This window comes from Anser anser, assembly GCF_964211835.1.
Source record: "Anser anser genome assembly, chromosome: 3".
NCBI classification, from domain to species: Eukaryota; Metazoa; Chordata; class Aves; order Anseriformes; family Anatidae; genus Anser; species Anser anser.
Window position 1 is genome coordinate 81,530,601 of NC_139722.1, and position 20,789 is coordinate 81,551,389.

The window sequence follows — 20,789 nt, forward strand, 5'->3', positions numbered from 1 at the left end:
TGATAATGTGATTAAACCAAAGATACTGAATTTAATGTCATGCAGCATGTTGCATAACAGTCTTGCTGTTGGTTGTTCCTCATCTAAGGACAACAGTCCGTGGCAGTTCTAACTTTTAGCTTTGTTATTTGCTAACTGAAGGTGACAAAGCCTGATGTCCACAGCAAGCTGGAGAGCACCTGTGCAGGCCAGCAAACAGTCCCGCCGCTTGGAAACAAAACTGTGTAATTATCTGAAGTGACTTGCGGAAGAAGGGGCTGAAACATTAATAGTTTGATATACATATATATATATATAAATGTACAGGTATTGTTACATTATTTAGCCATTGTATTATGTTTCATTTTTTTCCATTTTTCATTTGAATATAGTTGCACATGCATTTGTAAGAAGTTGAACTTATACTTGTGGAAAACACAAATATAAACAGAAATTAATGAAAACACATTTTTTTATAGTTTTAATTCTTCCTCATAACAATCTACATTTCTATCATCCACCCACACTGGCCTTGTGAACACTCCAAATTAAATATATTGATTATGCTTATGTCACACATTTCCTTCCGTCAATAATAAGAAACTTGCTTTTTCATTTTATTTCAGAAAGAACAACTAAAAACATTCCTTTATGACTGAGCCCAGCTGACTGCCCTTTGGCTCTTCCTCTTTGGGAGCTTAGGCAGATATTTCATAAGAAACATTGCTTCTCCAAGCCAGACCAAGAACATGGACGGCCCAGTGTCTTTATTTGCAAAGGACAATTGACTGGGATAGCTATAGAGGAATAAATATTCTGCCAGCATCCTTTTGAATAGCTCCTCATGTCAACACCTAACTCAGAGTAATTTCTGCTTTCTATATGGTGGCATTTAACTGATGCGTTACTCTACGGACAGGATTTTCCTTAGCAGAGGCCAGTCGTTTGCCTTTTCTGAAGAGGCATCTTTCTTCCTGCAAGCTTTTACTGCCTATTTGCAGAGCTTTCCTTTCTAACCCAGCCACCAGACTTTTTGTGAACACCCTTTCCCCGCTTTTAACAGCTGTCCTTTAGAGCTTAAATGTTCCTGACTGGAGACGTTAACTTAAATCTAGTTTAATGATCTCACGGTTTCCTTGAATCTGATTTTGAAGGGAGGCACTTTATTTCTACTTGATCAGAACACAGCCATTCTTGTTTTGTTCTAAGGCAATAAATGAAGTAATATTCCCTTTGGTTTTATAAAGTATCCTTAGGTTTATCTGCTACTGTTGTACTTTCTAAATTACACACCTCAATGGCCAGGAATGTCAGTATGCCTCTCCAGCCACCAGCTATAGATGGAAAGACATTAGTGCACCGTGTGGAAAATGAAGGTATAAGCCAGAAACTATTCCACCAGCACTTTCTGGCACCAAAATCCAGATGCCTGCAGGTAGTTTAGTTCTCCACAGCAAAGAGGGGAGGGGAGAATCGAGCCCGATTCACACCACCTGCCAGTTTGTACCCTCCTTATACCTCTCGGATGGCTCTACATGCTTCCAATATACTTGCCTGCAGGCACGTAGAAGTGCATATAGAAGGGAGAAGGGGAGGGAAATAAATACAAAATATTTTCATGTGCTAGAAAACCCAGTGAGACTGTGGGCAGTCTCAGATCTACTTTCTCTTGTAGTCCTCTGATGGTACTTAGGAGCTCAAGTCATCAACAACGACTCTATTACATGAAGTGCTGTACAGTGTATAAAGACTGCTCCTAATCTAAAGAACAGTCGGGAAATGTACAGATGAAATGCTAGATGGGATGTCATAATGCTAACAGAGACTTATGAGGACTTGTCAGGAGATCTTAGGCTGCTTAATACATTGAAGACTTTTCAAGTGTTAAAATGCATAAGTAAATCTTCTAGTTTTACAGGACAAAAAGAGATGTCAAGAAAAAATAATCAAAGGCAATTATTGTAGACCACAAGCCACAGAAAAAATTTTTTACAGCCACATGGAAAACTAGATGGAGAACAAGACCTGACTGGTGTTCGTAACCACAGGGTGTAAATACTAGGCCTTTGGGGTGACAAGTGTACTTGCTTGGCTGCTCCCTCACACCTGTTTTAATGTAAATTCATATCACCAATCAAATAACAAAAGAAGGTCTTGCCCTAGAGCAGTGTTCCCTGTCAGTGTCACTTGTTCATGCTGTGGTTACTGCTTGCAGATGCAAGAGGCTTCTTGTTTCTCACAATTTAATTTTTGAAGCCAGGATTCAATTTAGAACAAATGTTACCTGTGAGTATTTCTTCATTTCTTTCATTTATGATTTTGATTTTTAAAAAATATATTTATTCATTGTTAGTATTTCCAGCAAAAGCAGTTCTTTAGAATGGTTCATATTTCTGGAACTGGTTCCTTAAACTTTTTTGTTTTCTAGCTCATGTCTGGGACTGAAATCCTTGTCACTCATCTTCTTGCTCCTGACCTCATGAGCTTCCAGCTCTCCTCTCTGTTTCTGCTCTCCTACCTAGAATTAATTGAACACTTGGGATGAGCGGGGATAGCATTGCCTCAAACCACTTTGATGTAAGAGGATATCCTGATCCCTGTACAAAGGGTAAAGCAAATGCCACTGTTATGTCCGTGATCATAAGCAGTTCTCACAAAGGGATAAAATGTTGAAACCTAACAAGTTAGACTTTAAAACAATTGAATAAACTGTGGAGTTTCAAAGTCCTTTAAGGGGAAGAGAATTGACTATAAACACGCTTTTCTAACAGTTGATACCATGCCATTGTTTGCCTGCTTAAGTCAGAGGAAGCCAAGTAGGGCACTGGTCTTTCAAAGTATTTTACACAGGATTCCCTTGCAGAAAATATTTAAAAGTTTGATGTTCAACGGAAGAAAACTATATTAACAGATGCTGTGCCCTCACTCGAATGGAGTCATGCCTGAGAGCTGGGAGTAATTCCTGAAGCTCTCTAATGCCACTCACATCTTTCATGGCATGCAGATGTCCCTTCTTTCTGCCCCACTGTGCTTTTTCTGCTCTACCAGTGCAGAATGCACGTGGCCGCGTTACTTGGCTATTATTGTATTTCCCATGTTGCCTTTCCTATGTGGCCAAACCTTCCTACAGTCCTCCTTATAGAAGCATTTTCAATGATCTCAAGCTGTTGAATACAAACTACTGCGCTTGCCAGGTTGAGTGTGATGCCATCTATGGTGCACAGGCAGCAGAGTACACCTAGGGCTTGTGCTTAGCCCCCCTCCAGTGCTTGGGCCTTTATGTCCAAGCTAGTCTGTTTGGCCCAAAATACACCAGCAGGCTCTAGCTGCCCTGAACAGCCACACCTCAGGCTTCTACCTCCTGCCTGCTGGCCCTGGGCATGTATTTAAGCTCAGGTCCTCATCCTTGCTCCTTGCTTAAGCCATGTCGTGTATGTGCTATGCCTTTCTTGTCTTTGAGACTTCCTGGCTTGACCTCAGCCCTGTCTCATGACTACAGACTGGCATTCTCGTGCACACTGGACTGTTGGCTGAACCAGCTAGGGTCACTGGACCTGCTTCTTTTTTGTTTGGGTACTGCAGGACCTTGTCCTTGCCTGTGAGGTTACAGCTCCTGCTTGCCTTGCCCTCACCCTCAGCTCCTGGCTTGCCTCCCCTGACAGAGCAGCCTGCTTGGCTGTTCCTGACACCCACTTGCTTTCTACTCGTGCACCTTGTCACAGAGCTACCTGACAGCCTGCATCTGCTCAGCAATTAACCCTTGTAATCTGCTCCATTTTCCGTGACCACTTCAGTGCAGCACAGGGAAGCGGCACAGCGAGTGCCTGCTCCCTCGGACATGATGCTAACTGGACAGTGGAGCACCCAGGGCTTTAGTTAACCTCTGCTGGCTGCCACCTGCAACTGTGACTGCAGCTTCTGTCTACAGCTGAACCTACCCTGGCGCCAAGACCTTCAAGTTCCCCTTCACAGGGTGAGTCCTGCAGCCCGGACTGGCTCCTGAGACACTCTCTGTCTGCTCAGTGGAAGGCTTCATAAATGGCTTGTGCTAGTCACATAGCTTGAGGGTGTCTGGCGATGTCGGGAGGAAGCTCTGCTAGGAAGTAAGGGAACTGCAGTTACCTTCAGAAACCCATTTCCATAAGCATCCCAGAACGATCCAGGGCAGGTCTCATCCTGCACTGGGCAGGGGCAGTGCAGTTCTGACTTAGCCAGGCCATGATAATGGGGAAAAAGAAGCTGAGAATCTCACGCACATCCACAGCAAAATGCTTTCTAACTCTCCGAGCTCAATGATCAGCAGGTGACACATCTAGCTGCATGGGACCCGAAGTACACGCTGGCCCTTTCCCCCCATCCTTCATGCTGGCAAGGGGCAGTTGGCAAGCCTAGAGTGGTTCCGTCTCTGTCTTCTGTTGACCTGATGTGGACGCCTGAAAGGCGCATACTGAACCTTTTAAGATTGCTGCAAAATTTCATAATCATTTGAAACCTGTACCAAGTCGAAAGCAGTCAACACAGCCTTGCGCAGCAGTATGGAAAAGCTGTAAGGCTAAACCCCCCTATTAAATTCCCAGTCCTCTTCATGCCTCCATTTCAGCCCTTTTAGGCATTTATACACTTTCTGATCAACTCAGATTCTGTAAAGAGATGTAAAAGATTATATTCAATTCAATTCAGAATGTTAGTGTCTTCAGAGCAATGGAGACTTTGTGCTTTTCTTAAAGTAGTGAAGTCCAAAATCTGTCCTATGGTAAGCAGAAAAAAATTTGTTGATATTCCTCTAAACTGTATAAATTTAATAAGCGTTTGGAGTGTGCACAGAATTGGTCTTGAAACAATCAGCTTTCTTTTGGTTTCTGGTAAAATTTTGATCCTGCAGTAGGAATGTTAACATCAGAACTTGACCTAAATGCAACAAATCATTTCTTTTTGGGCCTCTAAAATCACTCTCTAAGTTGTGGGGGCTAGGAAATTAATTATTAAATTGAAATTGTAATTCTTGAGCACAGAGGAATTTCTGAAAATAAAAAACAACCCTAGTGTAACTTAGTCATCCAAAATAGGGCACGAATCCAGCTGCAGCAAAATAGCACAAGTCTTAAGTAACCTTACAGAACAGAGTGCCAAGAGCTGTGCTCTGAAATCAGATTAACATGTTTTTGCTTTCTGAATTCTGCATGTTGGTTTGAATGCTTCACTTGGATATAATCCCGTGAAGCATGACTGTTCTTTATTAACATGAATAATCCCACTTTTTAAAATGAGGATTAATTATGTGAATAGCTCATTGGAGCTATAGATCATAGGAATAAAGGCAGATAATGTAGGAATGAAAGGCATATTTTTGTAATGAATATTATAGAGGTATATAAAATACACGCTCAAATGCTAAAAGAGCATGCTGAGAATCAATGTTTGATCTTACCAACACATGAGATAAGTATACAATTTGAAAACCTGTGCGTAAGTAGAATAACAAACTGGTGAATCAGATCCTTGGCACTGGAGGAAAAAAAAAAGACGGCTTTGTTTCAAACACTACTTGTTTCTAAAAGATCAGTAAGAGTTTAGCTGTGTGCAGGGGGAGGTTGGGAAAATGGTAATTTGAAAGTACCTCCAAGTATACTGGAAATACCAAAACTTGATCTGACCTAAAGATTTTATTTTTACTAAGGATATATATATATATACACATATATATATATATTGCTAAGAATATAAAGGATTTTTGGTAGGGATATTGGATTTTGAGTTCAATCCTGTTGCAATCAGGAAGATGTTACCTTCACTGAAGTACTACTTCTAACCACTCTAAGAAACCAGGATGCTCAGCACGCTGACAGATGCTTGCATGCATGATATTGCGTGTGCATAATATTGTGTGTGCAACAGATGCTTAAATAGGGCTAACTCCCAACAGCATTACCTTTTTATCTACTGTTGGTGTCAAGATGGCATAGGAAGCAATTTTTGTGAAAAACCATAAAGCAATACAGCTTTGTAATCATAACTTTGTAATCATAACAAGTCATAACTTTGTAATCATAACTTTGTAATCATAACAAGTCTTTTTCATTTAGTTAATCATTGATATGTGTGAATATATTTCCTTTCATGCAGATAGGTGCTGGGATGGCTAGGAGAGTATTTTGTCTTTTTAATGCTGGTAACATGAAGGAGATTTTGAATGTACTTGTCAGACTGGAAAAAGTGATGTTTCAGGTATCAGCATGCTCTCAGAAGACACTACAAAGGCCATGATTATATGATGTTACTACTTGCTCTAGGACCCTGATCTATGGCTTCAAAATTTTTTCTCTGATGATTTACGAATCTTACTCATTGTCAAAATACATCAACCTCTCAAACCCTTTGAACTATTACGTATTTTTTGTATTATGCTGCTGCATTTGAGTCTTATTCATTACCTGGATCTTCTTTGTGACCACTATGCATGTGAAAATGTTTTCTCCATCTGAAAAAAATTATTCTACGGACTATCCATAGGAGTTGCTTACTTTACAGTAGCACGCTATTTTTGGAGGACATACACTGTCTTTTTTATTTATACGCTGAAAGTTCATCCCAATAAATCAGGCAAACTAGGGCTTTGGTGCAGAACTGACTTCAGATAAAATATTTGAGAACTTAAGCACCTTTATAAACCAAACATTTAATGTTACATTTAGTTTTTGCTATCCTTAAATTTGCAAAATGACACTTGCAATACATAATGGCTAGGATTATGGTTGCCCCTGCACTCCTTAGATCACATCTGGTGAACAAGCAGCTTCCTAAACCAGTGTATAGATTACCACCAAATACTACAACTCTCAGTACATTCAGAGGAAGACACAGAATTTAGGTTTCATTTGACCACCCACAGAGCTCCTGGCCACCTCCCAAAAAGGGTGTACTGGAATAGGATGCGGGGTTTCTCAGACATGGGAATGATGGCACCTTTATGTTCTCCTTCCCTTTATGCCATCATTCCAGTGACTAAATTGCTTTTGGTGCTACTCTCAATGTAAGAAAGGGAATAGGATTTTGACAGCCTAATTCAACAAAATAAGAACACTCCGTAAGACAAAGGAAAAGCACTCTTAAAGCTTAAGGGCATTCTTACTGCAAGTTCTTGAAGGTTTCCTGCAAACACACTGCGTATTAGAACTTCTCAGAGAAATAGCTGAGAAAAATCTTTGTAACTGCAGGTGTGCAGGTGCCTAGGGATACAGACACATACAGGGACTCCACACTGATAGGTACAGTATTCATTGAAATGAAGCCAAGAAAAGGGACACAAAATCTCCTAACAAATGCTGCAAATCATATTAAGGCTAAAGTTCCTTGTTACTGCTCCTTTGCTGGGCAATCTGGCTCGGTAATCACTGCCCTTGACCACTCACTGCTCTTCCCTTGAGCCTTCTTGAGAATATCTTGCCTTAGTTGTGTTAGTTCAGTTGTCTGTGCTGCTCAGGCTTCGAAAGCAAATTAAACGCAATCTGAGGCTGTGGTGTTGCTGCCCTCTCTTCCTACTACTGACCTTACATCAGCTCTGGAGGCCGTACAGCTGCAGACAAATTGGACCAGAGAACTGTTTTCACAGAAAAATGACCTTTAAGGAAGAATTCTGGTTGAGGGCTAGAGCCCGCATAGGGACAGGGATGGAAATATGAGGATGGAGCAGGGTGGAATTTGGGACCGCCTCTTCACAGCAGTGCACTGTCCAACTGGCTCCAACTGGTTGTGAATCTGCAGAGTAAACGGGATAATGTGAAATGATCCTTTTCAAAAGCACCTTCAAACCTTCAGCTTCTTTTTTTCCACTGACCTACTTTGCAGCGCAGTTACACAAACAACTGCATCAGCACATGCAAGGACGTGCTGATCTGTGGTGCAAAGATCTGTCGCCACAAAGCAACTGTGGAGACAGTGAGCTTTTTAACCTGAAATGCTGCCAAAGAAAAATTTCATAGCATTGTACGGCATGATAAAAAGGCTGGAAGTTGTAGAAAGTCGAACAAGGAAATGCACAATGCTGAAATCCCTTAATGAATGGTTCTTAAAATGTTGCCCATCTCTAAAATACATGCAAATTCTGTGTAAAAGTGATAAAATTAGCCAGTCTCTAGGAGTAACTGACTTTTGCATATGTTTAGTGTATTCTACCTTTGATGTTAGGCTTTCAAAGTGTATGAGTTTCCAGATCATTAGCAACATTCACTGGAATTTTGGGAAATGTTTTTGCAGCAAGAGCTTGGGCTGACCACTGGAACAGTGTGCCAAGCGGCCAGCTCCGCTCTCCACTGATATCTCCTTGCATTCAAAACCAGAGCATGGCCTCTGCAACAGAAAATGGACTACTCTGGTTGATTTGTAGGCTGGCTGCATTTCTTCTGAAGCTGAATTAAACATATTGTTTAATCACAAAACTACATTTTTATATATACTTGCATCAGTATCAACTGAAGTGAGAGTTGATTATAGGTTTCTAGATCACATTGGATTCAAAGGGTTTGTAACCAACTGTTTTTCTATCTGAAAACAATTCAAGAGTAAACATTTAGCCTAGAGGATTCATCTACAGTAATGGCTCTGAATTAATTTTGAGTTCCCTTAAAATTTCCAGTGAAAATACAGGGTCCATTGTAAGTATGGCACACTTCGCAACATACTCTCAGCTGATAAAAGGCTTCAAAATTATTGCATGTAACTAAGGCTCAGATGCCTGAAGGAGGGAAGCAAATTCAGTTCTTTCCAGTAACACAGAATTAAGTGTCCTCTGCATCTTCACATAGTATCTGAAGTCCTGTGAGGAGCGGCTGAGGGAACTGGGGGTGTTTAGTCTGGAGAAGAGGAAGCTCATGGCAGACCTTATTGCTCTCTACAGCTACCTGAAAGGAAGGTGTGGGGAGCTGGGGGTCAGCCTCTTCTCGCAGGTAACTAGTGATATGACTAGAGGGAATGGCCTCAAGTTGCTCCAGGGGAGGTTCAGGTTGGAAATGAGGAGACATTTCTTCTCAGAAAGAGCAGTCAGGCATTGGAACGGGTTGCCCAGGGAGGTGGTGGAGTCACCGTCCCTGGGGGTGTTCAAGGAAAGGTTGGACTTGGTGCTTAGGGACATGGTTTAGGTGGGTGATATTGGTAGAAGTGCGATGGTTGGACCAGATGATCTTGGAGGTCGTTCCCAACCTTCATGACTCTGTGATTCTTTTGAAACGTGAGTCGCGCGCGACGGATCGGCGTGGGGCAGGTCAGGGAACACAACGGCCATAACGTCGGCGCCGCGCGCTTCCCGCCGGCGCTCGGGGCGGGGTTGTCGCGGCAGGGGGGTGACGCCGGGCGGCGGCGGGGCCGCCCCCGAGGCAAGATGGCGCCCCCCAGGCAGGCGGGCGCGGAGGCGACGGGTAACGGCAGCGAGCAGTGGGGCGGGGGAGGAGGAGGAAGGAGGGAAGGAGGGGAGCGGTGGCGGGGTGGGTGAGGGCCTCCCGCGGCCCCGCTCAGCGGCAGGGCGTGACGCAGAGCCCGAGCACGCTGCTCCCGGGGCCGGGCTGTGTTTCCGCGGCCGCGTTATCGGTTATAAAAGCGTTCATCTGGTTGCTGCGGGAGGTCTGGGTGGTCTTCAAGAGAAGTGACACCAAAGAAAATATTGGTAGGGGGCAGCGAGGTCCCAAAGATCTAATACTGATCTGTTTGGACGGGCAGGGTAATGCAGCTTGGCGAGGATGCTGCTGAGGGCCTGCCTGCCGCCTGTTGCTGTGATTCGTGAAACTTTTAATGCTGCCAGAGAGCATCCAGCCGAACAAGATTTAATTAAACAGCAAGAACTGATATGGTTATCGTCAGCTGTCTTTGACAGGTTGATAGCAGGAGCATCCTTTGTAGCTGCTGTTACTCCTGCTTGATTTTATACTGCCCACTATTTTTTTCTGAATGATGGAGGAAGTGGAGAAAAGTGGAGAAAATGGGTTATTGTAAGTGCCTGTACCTCATTTTGTGTTCTTTCACAAGAATGTGGTGAAAGTGCTGTAATACCATTGCAGCTTGGTTGATCCTTTATTAAAGGCTTTGGAAGCAGTTTGTAATCCTTTATTCCTTTCCAGGGTCTTGTATGACCAGATGATTTTGTACTAATAAACTTTGAATAGAAGGGCATAAATAATAAACAAAAACAAACAAACAAACAAAAACACCTTTTGAGAATGCTGGCAAGCATCAGAAAACATTTTTTTAATTGCAAGCTTTGAAGTCCTGTTTCTTACGGGAAGGAGATCATATATTTATCCCTTGATATATGCATTAATGGTTGTACGTGGGTTGGCTTGGGAGAAGGAGATGGATATACTTTTTTTTTTTTCTCTGAGCTGTTGAGCTGCTGCATTGTGAAAATGGTAGGCTGGAACTGGGCAGAGTTTATGGTTGTAGAATGGCTGTAAGGGTGGACAGCTGTACCAGAGGAGCATGTTGAGTGCTGGGCCAAGTTACTTGTAACATCTAGAAGCGTTAAAAGTTGTTTTAGCTGATACCATTTCTCAACTAGTAATTCCAGAGCATTTACTTTGGGGAAGTGAAGGAGGATATTAGGATTTTCTTTATTCTGTGTTCCATTTCAAAAAGGGTTCACTTTTGTTCTGTCTTGGTGTGATCTGCTAAACTAGTCCCAGCCCAAGAGCGCTCTATGGTAATATCTTTTATATTTAGTTTCAGTAGAGTGTAAAATCAGATTAATTTGTCCTGGGCCCTGTTACCACTGTTGTTTCACTGCTATTTCTGTTAGAGCTATGGAGATGATTTTTCTCCTGGACGCATCTGAATGGAGGAGGGACCCAGTTTCCCAAGGCTCACCGGTGATCTTTATGAATTAATTTTTTATCAACTTCTGTCTAAGCAAGTTGAGGTAGGAGCAGGGCTTGTAAATAAAAGAAAATAAAAAACAAAAACAAAAACCAAAAGAGGCTGGCCTGATTTCCTCTGCTGAGGGATTTCTTCAAATATTTTTTTTCATGTATTATGTAGCAAACTCTTGCATCTTGCCTCTTCTGGAGAGGGGAGTTAGGGGAGTCGAGTGCGGACTGAGAAGGGCAGTACTTGGTTTAGCAGCGCTGACTCCCAGCCCCTAGCCTTGCATTTCTCCCAGGGACGGAGTTCAGTGCCTTCTAGCATGGCCTTATGAATTGTGCCTGCCTGATTTCTGAGCTCTCTGGATTTGTCTGCATTTCCAGCTTGAAAATGGCTTTGTCAGTGTGGCACGGCATGCCTTCAAGTGGTGTAGGCTTCCTAATGGAAGAAGAGTCACGTGCTACCCTTAGCAAGGATGGGGAAAATGGATTTTGATGGACATGGAGATGCACCGTCCATTTATAAAGCAGTATGCTTCTGCCACTGGCAGCCACTTTCATGATTCCCACCCCATTTCCTGCGGCCTCTCCAAGCCGCTGCTGAAGAAGTACAGATTCTGAAAGCTGCTTCAGGATACGGCTCTCCCCATTGTCAGGAGCAGAGGTTAGGCAGAAACCTGCTGTGTTGCTGTGGATGGAATGGGGCCCTGAAGTGACACTTGTCCAGTAGGTGAGCTGGAGAGAAAGCGAGGCAGGCTGCCCGAGGTGCAGGGTTTAACACCAAACAGATGGCTGTAGGTGCCTGTTCGCTTCCCGGTGTGGATGTGAGTGTGGGAGGGAAGTGAGTAAGTAGAAGGGGCAAGAGCCTGTGGGAAGCAGGAGTGGTAGCAGGAGGACTCCGATGGCTTGGCTGTGGTGGTCTCCGTGCCACGTGGTGACCTCGGGGCTGCCTTAGAGCTAGAGCCAGCTCTTGCCTATGTGTGCGCTCAATGCCTGTGAGTTACCGCTTCATGTGAGTCTGCAGAGCAGGCATGCTTTAAGGGTCTTTAAGGCATGCATTTGGGTCTTTTGAAAAGCTTTAGCTCAAAGATTGATTTTATTTTCATGAATAATTTGGTTTAATACGAGGAGGTTTAAGCTCTTGTATAAGAACCCGCTGAGCCTGCCTGTTGATGCTAAAGCCCTCAACTTGAAATGAGGGTGACTTTGTTCATTTTTATTTTAATCTCCCTTCAAATGCTTCATACTTGTCATAGAGCAAATTTTATTTAGAAATTTTATTTGGTTTCTTTTGTTTGGGAGACTAAATCTGATTGAGAGCTGTTCTTCCAGAGTGTTGATATAAATGTAACTTTGTAATACCTTACCTTAGGCCTCATCTTTTCTCCAGCATTATTATTATTATTATTATTTATTTAATAATAATGAAGTCAAATCAAATTGCATGGCATGGCAAGAATGCAGAAACAAAAAGTCAAATCAGTTAAGAAGTTCCCAATGATTATTAAGTACTTCTGTCTGTAAATTGTAATGATATATGAGGACATTTTTGTGCTTCATTTTTAAATTTTTTTTTACAATAGTAGCGCATAACAAAAATGCAAAACAGGCATTTACTCAGTGAGTAAGCACAAGCTGAGTGAAGGTAAATGAAGAATACCACCTCACTCATCTACATGCTTGTAGAAAGATTACTGGAGGTCCACTCTTGTAGACAGGTGTTTTGATAAAGAGGAGCTAATAAATTGTTTTGCTCTATTCATATAAATGTGTCAGAGCTGATTCTATATGCAGTCTAAAGAGGAAAAGTAGGATTACGTACTCTTGCTTTTTCAAGAGGGAGATATATTAGCCTTTTCATTTTATAGCTCGGATTATGGTTTTGGATTTTTGTTCGGTTGGGCTTTCATTTAGATCTTAAGGCACTAGAATACTGCATCTTCATTACTAAAAATACCTCTGGAATTTCTATTGTTTTCTACTTCAGTCTTTGTTAGACATGTCCTGTCCGGTATCTTATAATCAGCGCGTGATTTTCCAGATAAGTTTTATTCTGGTGTTGCTGCAGAGCAGGAGATCTTGCTGTGTTTGTGCAAAAGGGAGTAGTGCCTGGCTCTTACCTGGCAGTGTATCTTGGCATTTGGTCACTAGTAGAAGTGCAAAATCATTATTTACTATCCTAAAGCTAGGAAGAGGTCCTATAGCTGTTTAGTGAACTTGGGACTCAGCTGAAGAATAGAGTTTGCTTGCTCAGTTTATTTCTTTACGTATCATTGCTGTGTAGGCAATTAAAGTAGGGTTTTTCCAAATGGAGTTCCCCAGTTTCTGGTCGGCACTTGTGTACCACTTGCAGTACAGTGTCTGGTACCAAGAGGTGGTACTGCATCATTGTTTGCATGTCATTCTAGCGGAAATTATCACACTTGTCAGTGCTGGAAAGTAGTTCATATAAAGAGCTTTGTGTATGTCATGGTATTCTTGTTTCTGCAGGTGACTGTACTTAGGTAAAGGACCAATTGTGTCTAGTTCTATTTAGATAGGTGCAGCTGTTACCTGACACTACGTGGCTGGAGCTCTAGGTGAAGTAAACCAATTCCTGTTTGATTTCAGTAGAGGATTAGTTACTTTATTCTGTTTCTTAAATAGGAGGATCTCAGCTTGCTCAGGTATATAGACAGAGAATTTCAAAGCTGCTTAAATATTGGGTTTATTTTCTTATGGCAGATACCCAGAAAAGCATGGAAGATGAAATTGAATCAGTTCTGCAGGAGCGGATAATGATTTTGGATGGAGGCATGGGTACCATGATCCAGCAACATGCCCTGTCAGAAGAAGATTTCCGAGGGCATGAATTTAAAGACCATTCCAAGCCTTTGAAAGGCAATAATGACCTTCTCAGCATAACTCGGCCTGACATAATCTGTGACATACACAAGGTAGGTGGTTCTGTCTGTCCCTTGACAAAAGGAATCAGAATTTGGTCTCTGCACTCCCCTCTCCTATTCCATGGGCTGCTGGCTCTCCTGACTCTTTTGGGGATAGGGAAGCAAATGCTAGGTAACCATGTGAAAAAGAACGAACAGACTTGACTCTTCTGGTTCTGTGAGCACAGCATTCATGTCTTTGTTTCTTACGTCATCCAGGCAGTGTTCTTTTAATTTCCTTTTTGATGTATGTCCCAATGCATTTCTATTAATTGTAGATTCTGACTTAATTCCTTATTCTTTTTTGTCCTCTTTAGCCAATAGTTACAATGCATCTAAGTAGAACAAATCTGACTTCTAGGTGCATATTTCTGTAATTGTGTATTAAAGAGCTGTTAAGTGTGGCAGCCTGAAGCCTGCCTCCCCTTAGGGAATGAGTACGTGGGTTTCCTAATGAGAATATATGCTTCTGTGTTTTATTCCCTAGACCATTGATGTGTGGCCCAGAGAATAAAATAGTTTAGGGCTGATCATGAGGAATTCGCAAACAGATTTTATTATTTTCATATCTTCAATTAGATGTAAAAATAAACGAAATCTTGCAAAAAGGAACTTAAATCTTTTAGTTCTTGAGCTTCAGGTATTTCTAGGTTTTAACTGTAATAATGGGAACATTTGAATAGACTGCTACATGTTGATATTCAGTTGAAGCCTTACATATGTTTTTTTTTTTCCAGTCATTTATTTAAATATTTGTATTTCATTGTTTAGAGTAATAATTGGCTTACTTTTGTAAAACTTAGTATATACTCTGTATTTTTATATTTACATTCTAACTGTCAGTCTCTAGATTTTAAAAAAGACAAGAGTTGAAATGAATCAGCATCTTCCCCCTAAAAAAATTTTAGGAAGAGATATTTGTAGATGGAATGCAATCCCTAGACTGTCCACTGAGCTGCAGTGATTGTGAACTTTGGAATTTGTGTAGGCTGCTGGGCTTGAACTATTAATCTGATAAACTGGTTTAACAGCTGAATTTCACAGGTTTATTGGACTGATAGTTAGGTGACTCGAGATCTAGTACATTAAGTCAAACTAACAGTAACCTGCTATCATCTGTCCAGCAATGGCCAGTTGTATGTGCTTTGAAATAAAGGCTGCCAAATACTCAAAATGGCATTAACCACTTTTATGTACCTTCTGTAATACCTCAAGTGTGTAAGTGTTTAACAAATGTGTGGAAGGATAATATTTATGTCACTTAAGAGAGGTTATAAAATGCAGGCTAGAATATGCAAAAGTATTTCAGTTTGCATCAATTTCACTTTACTTCAGTGGGAAATCAGACAGCCAAACCGGAGCAGAATGCTTAATTATTTTGTGAATCTGGGCCATTAGTTAAAGTTTAAATGTGATCCGTGCAAAACACAATTCTTCTAAGCTTGTGTTCTGTCCCAGTGTGCTCTTGTGCTATACAACTCCCTTTATAATATATACACTTTGTAATTCTCTGTTGTTGTTTAACTCCTGCCTTATTCTGAGTCTGTCCACAGCGGCCCTTGCTTGCTGATCCAATTGGACAACTCCCCACCATGTCCTGGTGTCAAAATCTGGAATGTGCTTCAGGTGCTGAAGTCAGTGACAGAAGTAACTCAATAAACGTCACCTGTTAATAGAAAGTGTGGCTGACACTAAAACTCCAGAAGGTGGTTGTATGGAACACTTCTGTTGCTTTGATCCTGTGCCTTAAACTTTGAGTAAGGACTTCAGAACTTGATGTGCTTTGAATTAGGAGATGATTTGTGACATTTTTTTCAACTGAGTGAGACAAAATAATTGGGTTGCCTTTGTCTTCACTCCAAATCTCATTTCTGGAGGTCATGGAGATCTTTTTTTCTCCTTTATGTCTTGCAGGAATACTTGCTGTCAGGTGCTGACATCATTGAAACGAACACTTTCAGCAGCACCCGAGTTGCACAAGCTGACTATGGCCTCGAGCATTTGGTAAGAATTCTAAACTATTTACACATTAAAAAGTTATTAAAGATTTTTGTCTTAGCAGACAAGATTAAGTTAGTCACAGGGTCTTTTGAGACTGTTTATTTACTGCATGCTGTCTCTCGAGCCAGGTGATAGGGTCATAGCTCATTTCTGCTGCAGCAGACAATAGAAGGAAGACAATTATGCTTGCTGTGTGTGACAGTTGTACCTCTTGTTGATGGAAGCACAGGCAATAATTGTCTGTCCTAGATTTTGCCTGAGCACTCACAGAAGTTCTCAGTTCCGCTGTGCTTCAGTGCTTCCAGTGTACCAAGAGCCACAAAGGAAATGCTTTTTTTTTTTTTTTTTTTTTGTCCTTGATGCTGTCTATGTAGTTGGCTTTCTGGCCTGGAGGTCTGTCACAAGCAGGGTAGGATTGTGCTGGTGTTATGTAGAATTGCTTTCAAGTTTGCATTTATCATACCTATTCTGTGGTGTGTAGTGTTCTGAAAATTTGATGGGTTTGTGAAAGAAAATACTTGGAAATAAGCTACTTGAATAAAAAGTGAGTTTAAAAGTAGGTTAATTTTATCCTCAAAGTCCTGTTCTTCAGCTTCTGTTGACTCAGTCGGATTTAATTAGTACCTTACAGAATTAAATGTTCTGATTAGCAGCTTTAGGCTGAGGCATATGTGGGATGAGACCAGCCGTGTAATGCTTTTGCCGAGATGTATAAAGCTGTTCCTTTTGAGGCTTTATAATTGTACTTGTGTGTGTTTGTGCATCTTAGGAGCCTTCAGAGGTAACTGTAGGCTTCTGAATGGAGGTGTTGTGTTTCTTTTAGGATGTGTTACACTGTATTGAACTCTGGGTTTGGTAACTTTCTGGTATTGTTCTAGGCATATCGATTAAACAGAGTCTCTGCACAGGTGGCCAGAAAAGCAGCAGATGATGTAACTGCTCAGACAGGTAAGCAATCTTTATTTTGATTTCTTGTTCAGTTGTGGTCTTGCTACAGTCTTTGGAATGTTGCTAACCAGAGGCAGGGACATAGCTTGCAGATACGGAAACTCTTCATTTTAGGCATAGTAACAATTTTGTATCACTATTCATATCACAGTAATTTCAGCATGTTTGGAGGATCTGGTCCTTAGCACATTCTGCAGGATGGCTGTCCTGTGCCTGGGTGTTTTGGACTGCAAGTGGTAGACATCTTCCAGATATGTTTTAGAGAAGACAAATGCAGCAGGTTACAAGTTACTTAGGTTTGTAAGGTTCAACTCTTTGTACTACAGAATTAGGACAGTTGATTGTATGTGAATGTGGATTACCAATTACTCCTAGTGTAACTGGTTCAGCTTTGTCTAAGAACTACTGGAAAATGCTTAGTGTCTGACCATCACCTCTAAATGTTTGGTCTTCTACCTTCAGGGCTTCATGTGAAAGGATTATAGCTCATTTCTACTGCTGTCTTTACAAGACAAGGAATATCCTCTGTATATTATTACCAAATATATGAAACTGTATTTTGAGCTAGCAGTACTTCTGTCCAGATGAAAACCTTACTGTTGTGATTCATCATATGCAGTAAAAATGTAAGGTTTGAAATATTAATTTTATCTAGTGAAAAGTGCCAAGATAGTTCCATGCTGTGCATTTAAAGTAATTGAGTGAAGCTTCTGATGTTCGAGGCAAGTGTTAGTTTCAAAAATTGAGTTAACAGCTTGCAATTGCCTTTTTCATAGATGTTTGTCTCTCTCATAAGTATGCCTCAGACATCTTGTTGGACAGAATTAAAACAAAAAAGTCAGCTGTGCTGGGTAATCTTAGGTGGAAATCAACTCCCGATTTGAGAACAGTTTGATAGCTCTTAATCCCTGAATGATATGCATGTCTTGGTGCCATTGGAGGTTTTTTTTCTTCTTTTTTTTTCTTTTTTTTACATTGAAATGGCTGTCATTGTAAAACTTGGAAGTAAGGTGTATTTTTTTTTCTAACCTCATATGTTGGTACAGGAATTAGGAGATATGTTGCTGGAGCCATGGGGCCAACAAACAGGACACTTTCTGTGTCACCCTCTGTGGAGAGACCAGATTACAGGAACATAAGTAAGTATTGATAACCATTAAGTTCTTTAACTTAGGTGATAGATTGAAAGAGAGAGCTCCACATGAAGTTAACATCATTCCTGTTTTACAGCTTTTGATGAACTGGTTGAAGCCTATACGGAACAAGCCAAAGGACTGTTGGATGGAGGAGTCGATATCATGTTAGTAGAAACCATATTTGATACAGCCAATGCCAAGGTGAGACTCCAGGGAAAAAAAAATCAGTTATGTAAGTATTTGGCATACCACCCTAAACAAGTTAAACATTGTATTTGAAAGAGGTATTAGCTGCTGCTTATTAAATACGTGAAAAGACTAGTCAACAGCTAACACATAGAAAGTAAGGAAACGGTTTTAATTATCAAACAGCCTTTCCAGAGTTTTCCTTTTGCCTTTTAGTGTTTACTGTTAATATCTTTCTGGCTGTCTGTGCCAGCTGTCCTCTTATTCCCAGAAGTAGTGCTGTATTGCAGAACATCTCCAAATGCATCTGATGTTTTTAATTTTCAGTGTAAGCATGTCTGTCCAAAGGATGCTTGTGGTGCACACCAGAGAGGGAGTGTCCAGTGTATCTGATTGCAGGAGTAGGAAGGCTTGTGAGACAGTCCTGTTAAAATGTGTTTTTTTTGAGAGATCTGTAACACTCTTGTCATCAACTTTAGAAAATAAAAATTGGGAGTAGAGGGTTAGAAGGATAAAATAGGCATAAAATATTGAAATATGCCAAAGTTTACCTGATTGTGATAACATTCTTATTTTTCTCAGAATTGCTTAGTGCAGTGATGGAGTTGTTAGGGGACTTAAAACTGTCTTGCAATTTTATGTGGAAAAGTCAGGCTGGATTTGCATGTAGCATTTCTTCAAGCATTTGCCACAGGCAGATTAACACATGCGGTGGCATGACTCATCCTTTGCAGCTTTAATCAGTCATCATGGAGTTTTGTCTAGGATCCTATAGGCTTAACATTGTGCTGAGGAAAGTTCATATTCACATGCAACATTCTTACCCAAAGGAGGCAGGAATTTTTCAGGACCTTCAAGGGTCCTGATTACAGTCCTTACTGTTAAAATTTGCGGTGGTTGAAATTCTTTGCAAACTGCATGTTTAGACGGATTCAGGAGCAGTGAATGTGTATAGTACACATAACCATGTTTGGGATGGGGGTTGTGGGGCAGACAGGAGGGAGAAGTACATGCTGATGTGATTTGGAGTTCAGAAAAGTGTTATTTGGTTACCCTGTGGTACTTCTTTTCTATTTGTTACCAAAATGTGTTTGAAAATCTAGAAGCTATTAGAGGTAAGAGGAAAACCCCCTGACTGTAGTGAGGTCTAGTAGTGTAGCGAGGCAATTTGAGGTAGCAAGCTGCATAAACGTCCGTAAAAAATAAGTAAAAAATAAATAAAAATAAACCCAGAGAAAAAAAAAAGAACCCCCCAAAACTGCTGTTTTTTTTTCCAACTTATTCTTCTTTAGGCAGCTCTTTTTGCACTCCACAAGTTGTTTGAGGAAGAATACGCTCCCCGACCCATATTTGTAAGTATATATTATTTAATATTTTACATGTACTTAAGCTAGATTTGTGAACCCGATGGAGATGGTAGTTTAGTAAGCCCTTTTGAAATTCAGTTTGAAATGAAAAAAATCAATGTCTTTGAAAAGTACTTTTTTCAGTTTTGAATAGAGAAACGCTTATGTGTAGAGCTTTATGAAATCAGCCTTAGCTGTGTTCAGTTTACTGAAACTAAAGCCTAACTCTGCTTGAGTTCTGTCTCATTGCTTTGAGTGTACCACAGGTCCATTTGTTTTGATTTTTAGTAGTTCAGCCTGTAAATTCTTGCTTTTACTGTTAATTTAATTCTGTTCCCTTCTCCACGTTCATTTAATATTTAGGTTTCTGGAACCATTGTAGATAAGAGTGGGCGCACCCTCTCAGGCCAGACAGGAGAGGCATTTGTCATTAGTATTTCCCACAGTAAGCCACTTTGGTAAGGAAATGTATCTTTCTCTAGTAAGTAATTTGTAGAATGCGATTCTGTTTTATTTTAACTCCTTGTTCATGGCAAAATGGAAGTTACACTGTGATCATGTTTAGTCACATGTATTCCTAATGTATTCTCCTATAGTTCTCCTAGCAGAAATTATGTTTCCAAAGAACTGAACTGTTTCAAAGCATTGCAGTAAAAATAGTTCTGGGGTTTTGTTTGCTATAGCCCTGAAATCACAAAGCATTTTTTAAAAAATCGGAAACTGTAGTTTAACGTATCATTAACATATATTAACATATTAACATATAGTTTTACTATCTCAGCTTCTGCAAGGAGCTAATTCCTGGTGTGGGCAGGGCTTACATCTCTCTCTTAGAGGGAAGCAACGTCAGCTTAAGATGTTTCAGGGTGAATCGAAAGAGCAAATAATAAGATTTCATCCCAGTGTTCTTTTTACCGAACTGTTACAAAATCGCATATATTTCCTGAGTGTTTTTCTCAGAGATGTGTATTGTTAATTTGAGAGATCATGATGCCTCCATTTACTTGTGTTCTTTTCTGTAGAGTAGGGAGGAAAAAAAAAAAGATATGTGAAAATGCATACTATAGCAGATTTTGGTCATTATGCAAGGTCTTGCCTGTTAATTTGAATGCCATTCCCTATCTCTCTATTGTTCTATGTCTCTATGTCCTTTTCTACTTCCTCCTTGCTTCCTTTTCCCCTCTTTATCACTTCTTACAGGTTGTTTCTTTGCACACAAATTTACACTGGAAATAGATGTCTTTTTCCTAAAACATTTTAACTTAAAATATTTCATTTGCTGTTAGCCGTGCATACTAACATGCACATTGTGATGAGCCATTGTTTGTTTTTACAACAAAATTCTAGTGAAAATGCGCAATCTGTCATCTCAGTAATACAAAAGCAGAAGACTGCATTCACAGCTTTTCTGACTGCCCTTGAGGCTCC

General features: G+C 40.7%; 1 protein-coding gene across 6 annotated transcripts in view; it reads left to right on the top strand.

Moving 5' to 3' along the window:
• The first annotated feature begins 3,667 nt into the window (after window positions 1-3,667).
• MTR (5-methyltetrahydrofolate-homocysteine methyltransferase) overlaps window positions 3,668-20,789 on the top strand; it is a 53,912-nt gene continuing 36,790 nt past the window's right edge. Inside the window, exons 1-9 of one of the 6 annotated variants that reach the window (XM_083828119.1) lie at window positions 9,299-9,389; window positions 9,688-9,956; window positions 13,545-13,756; window positions 15,659-15,748; window positions 16,624-16,693; window positions 17,740-17,832; window positions 17,924-18,030; window positions 19,308-19,367; window positions 19,725-19,819. In XM_083828119.1, coding sequence (XP_083684245.1) covers window positions 9,947-9,956; window positions 13,545-13,756; window positions 15,659-15,748; window positions 16,624-16,693; window positions 17,740-17,832; window positions 17,924-18,030; window positions 19,308-19,367; window positions 19,725-19,819 — 737 coding nt within the window. In that variant the 5' untranslated portion in view covers window positions 9,299-9,389; window positions 9,688-9,946. Of the gene's footprint in view, window positions 3,953-9,010; window positions 9,203-9,264; window positions 9,390-9,503; window positions 9,635-9,687; window positions 9,957-13,544; window positions 13,757-15,658; window positions 15,749-16,623; window positions 16,694-17,739; window positions 17,833-17,923; window positions 18,031-19,307; window positions 19,368-19,724; window positions 19,820-20,789 lie in introns of those variants that run through there. The other 5 variants (XM_083828120.1, XR_014581263.1, XM_083828117.1 and 2 more) reach the window with 5 other exon arrangements.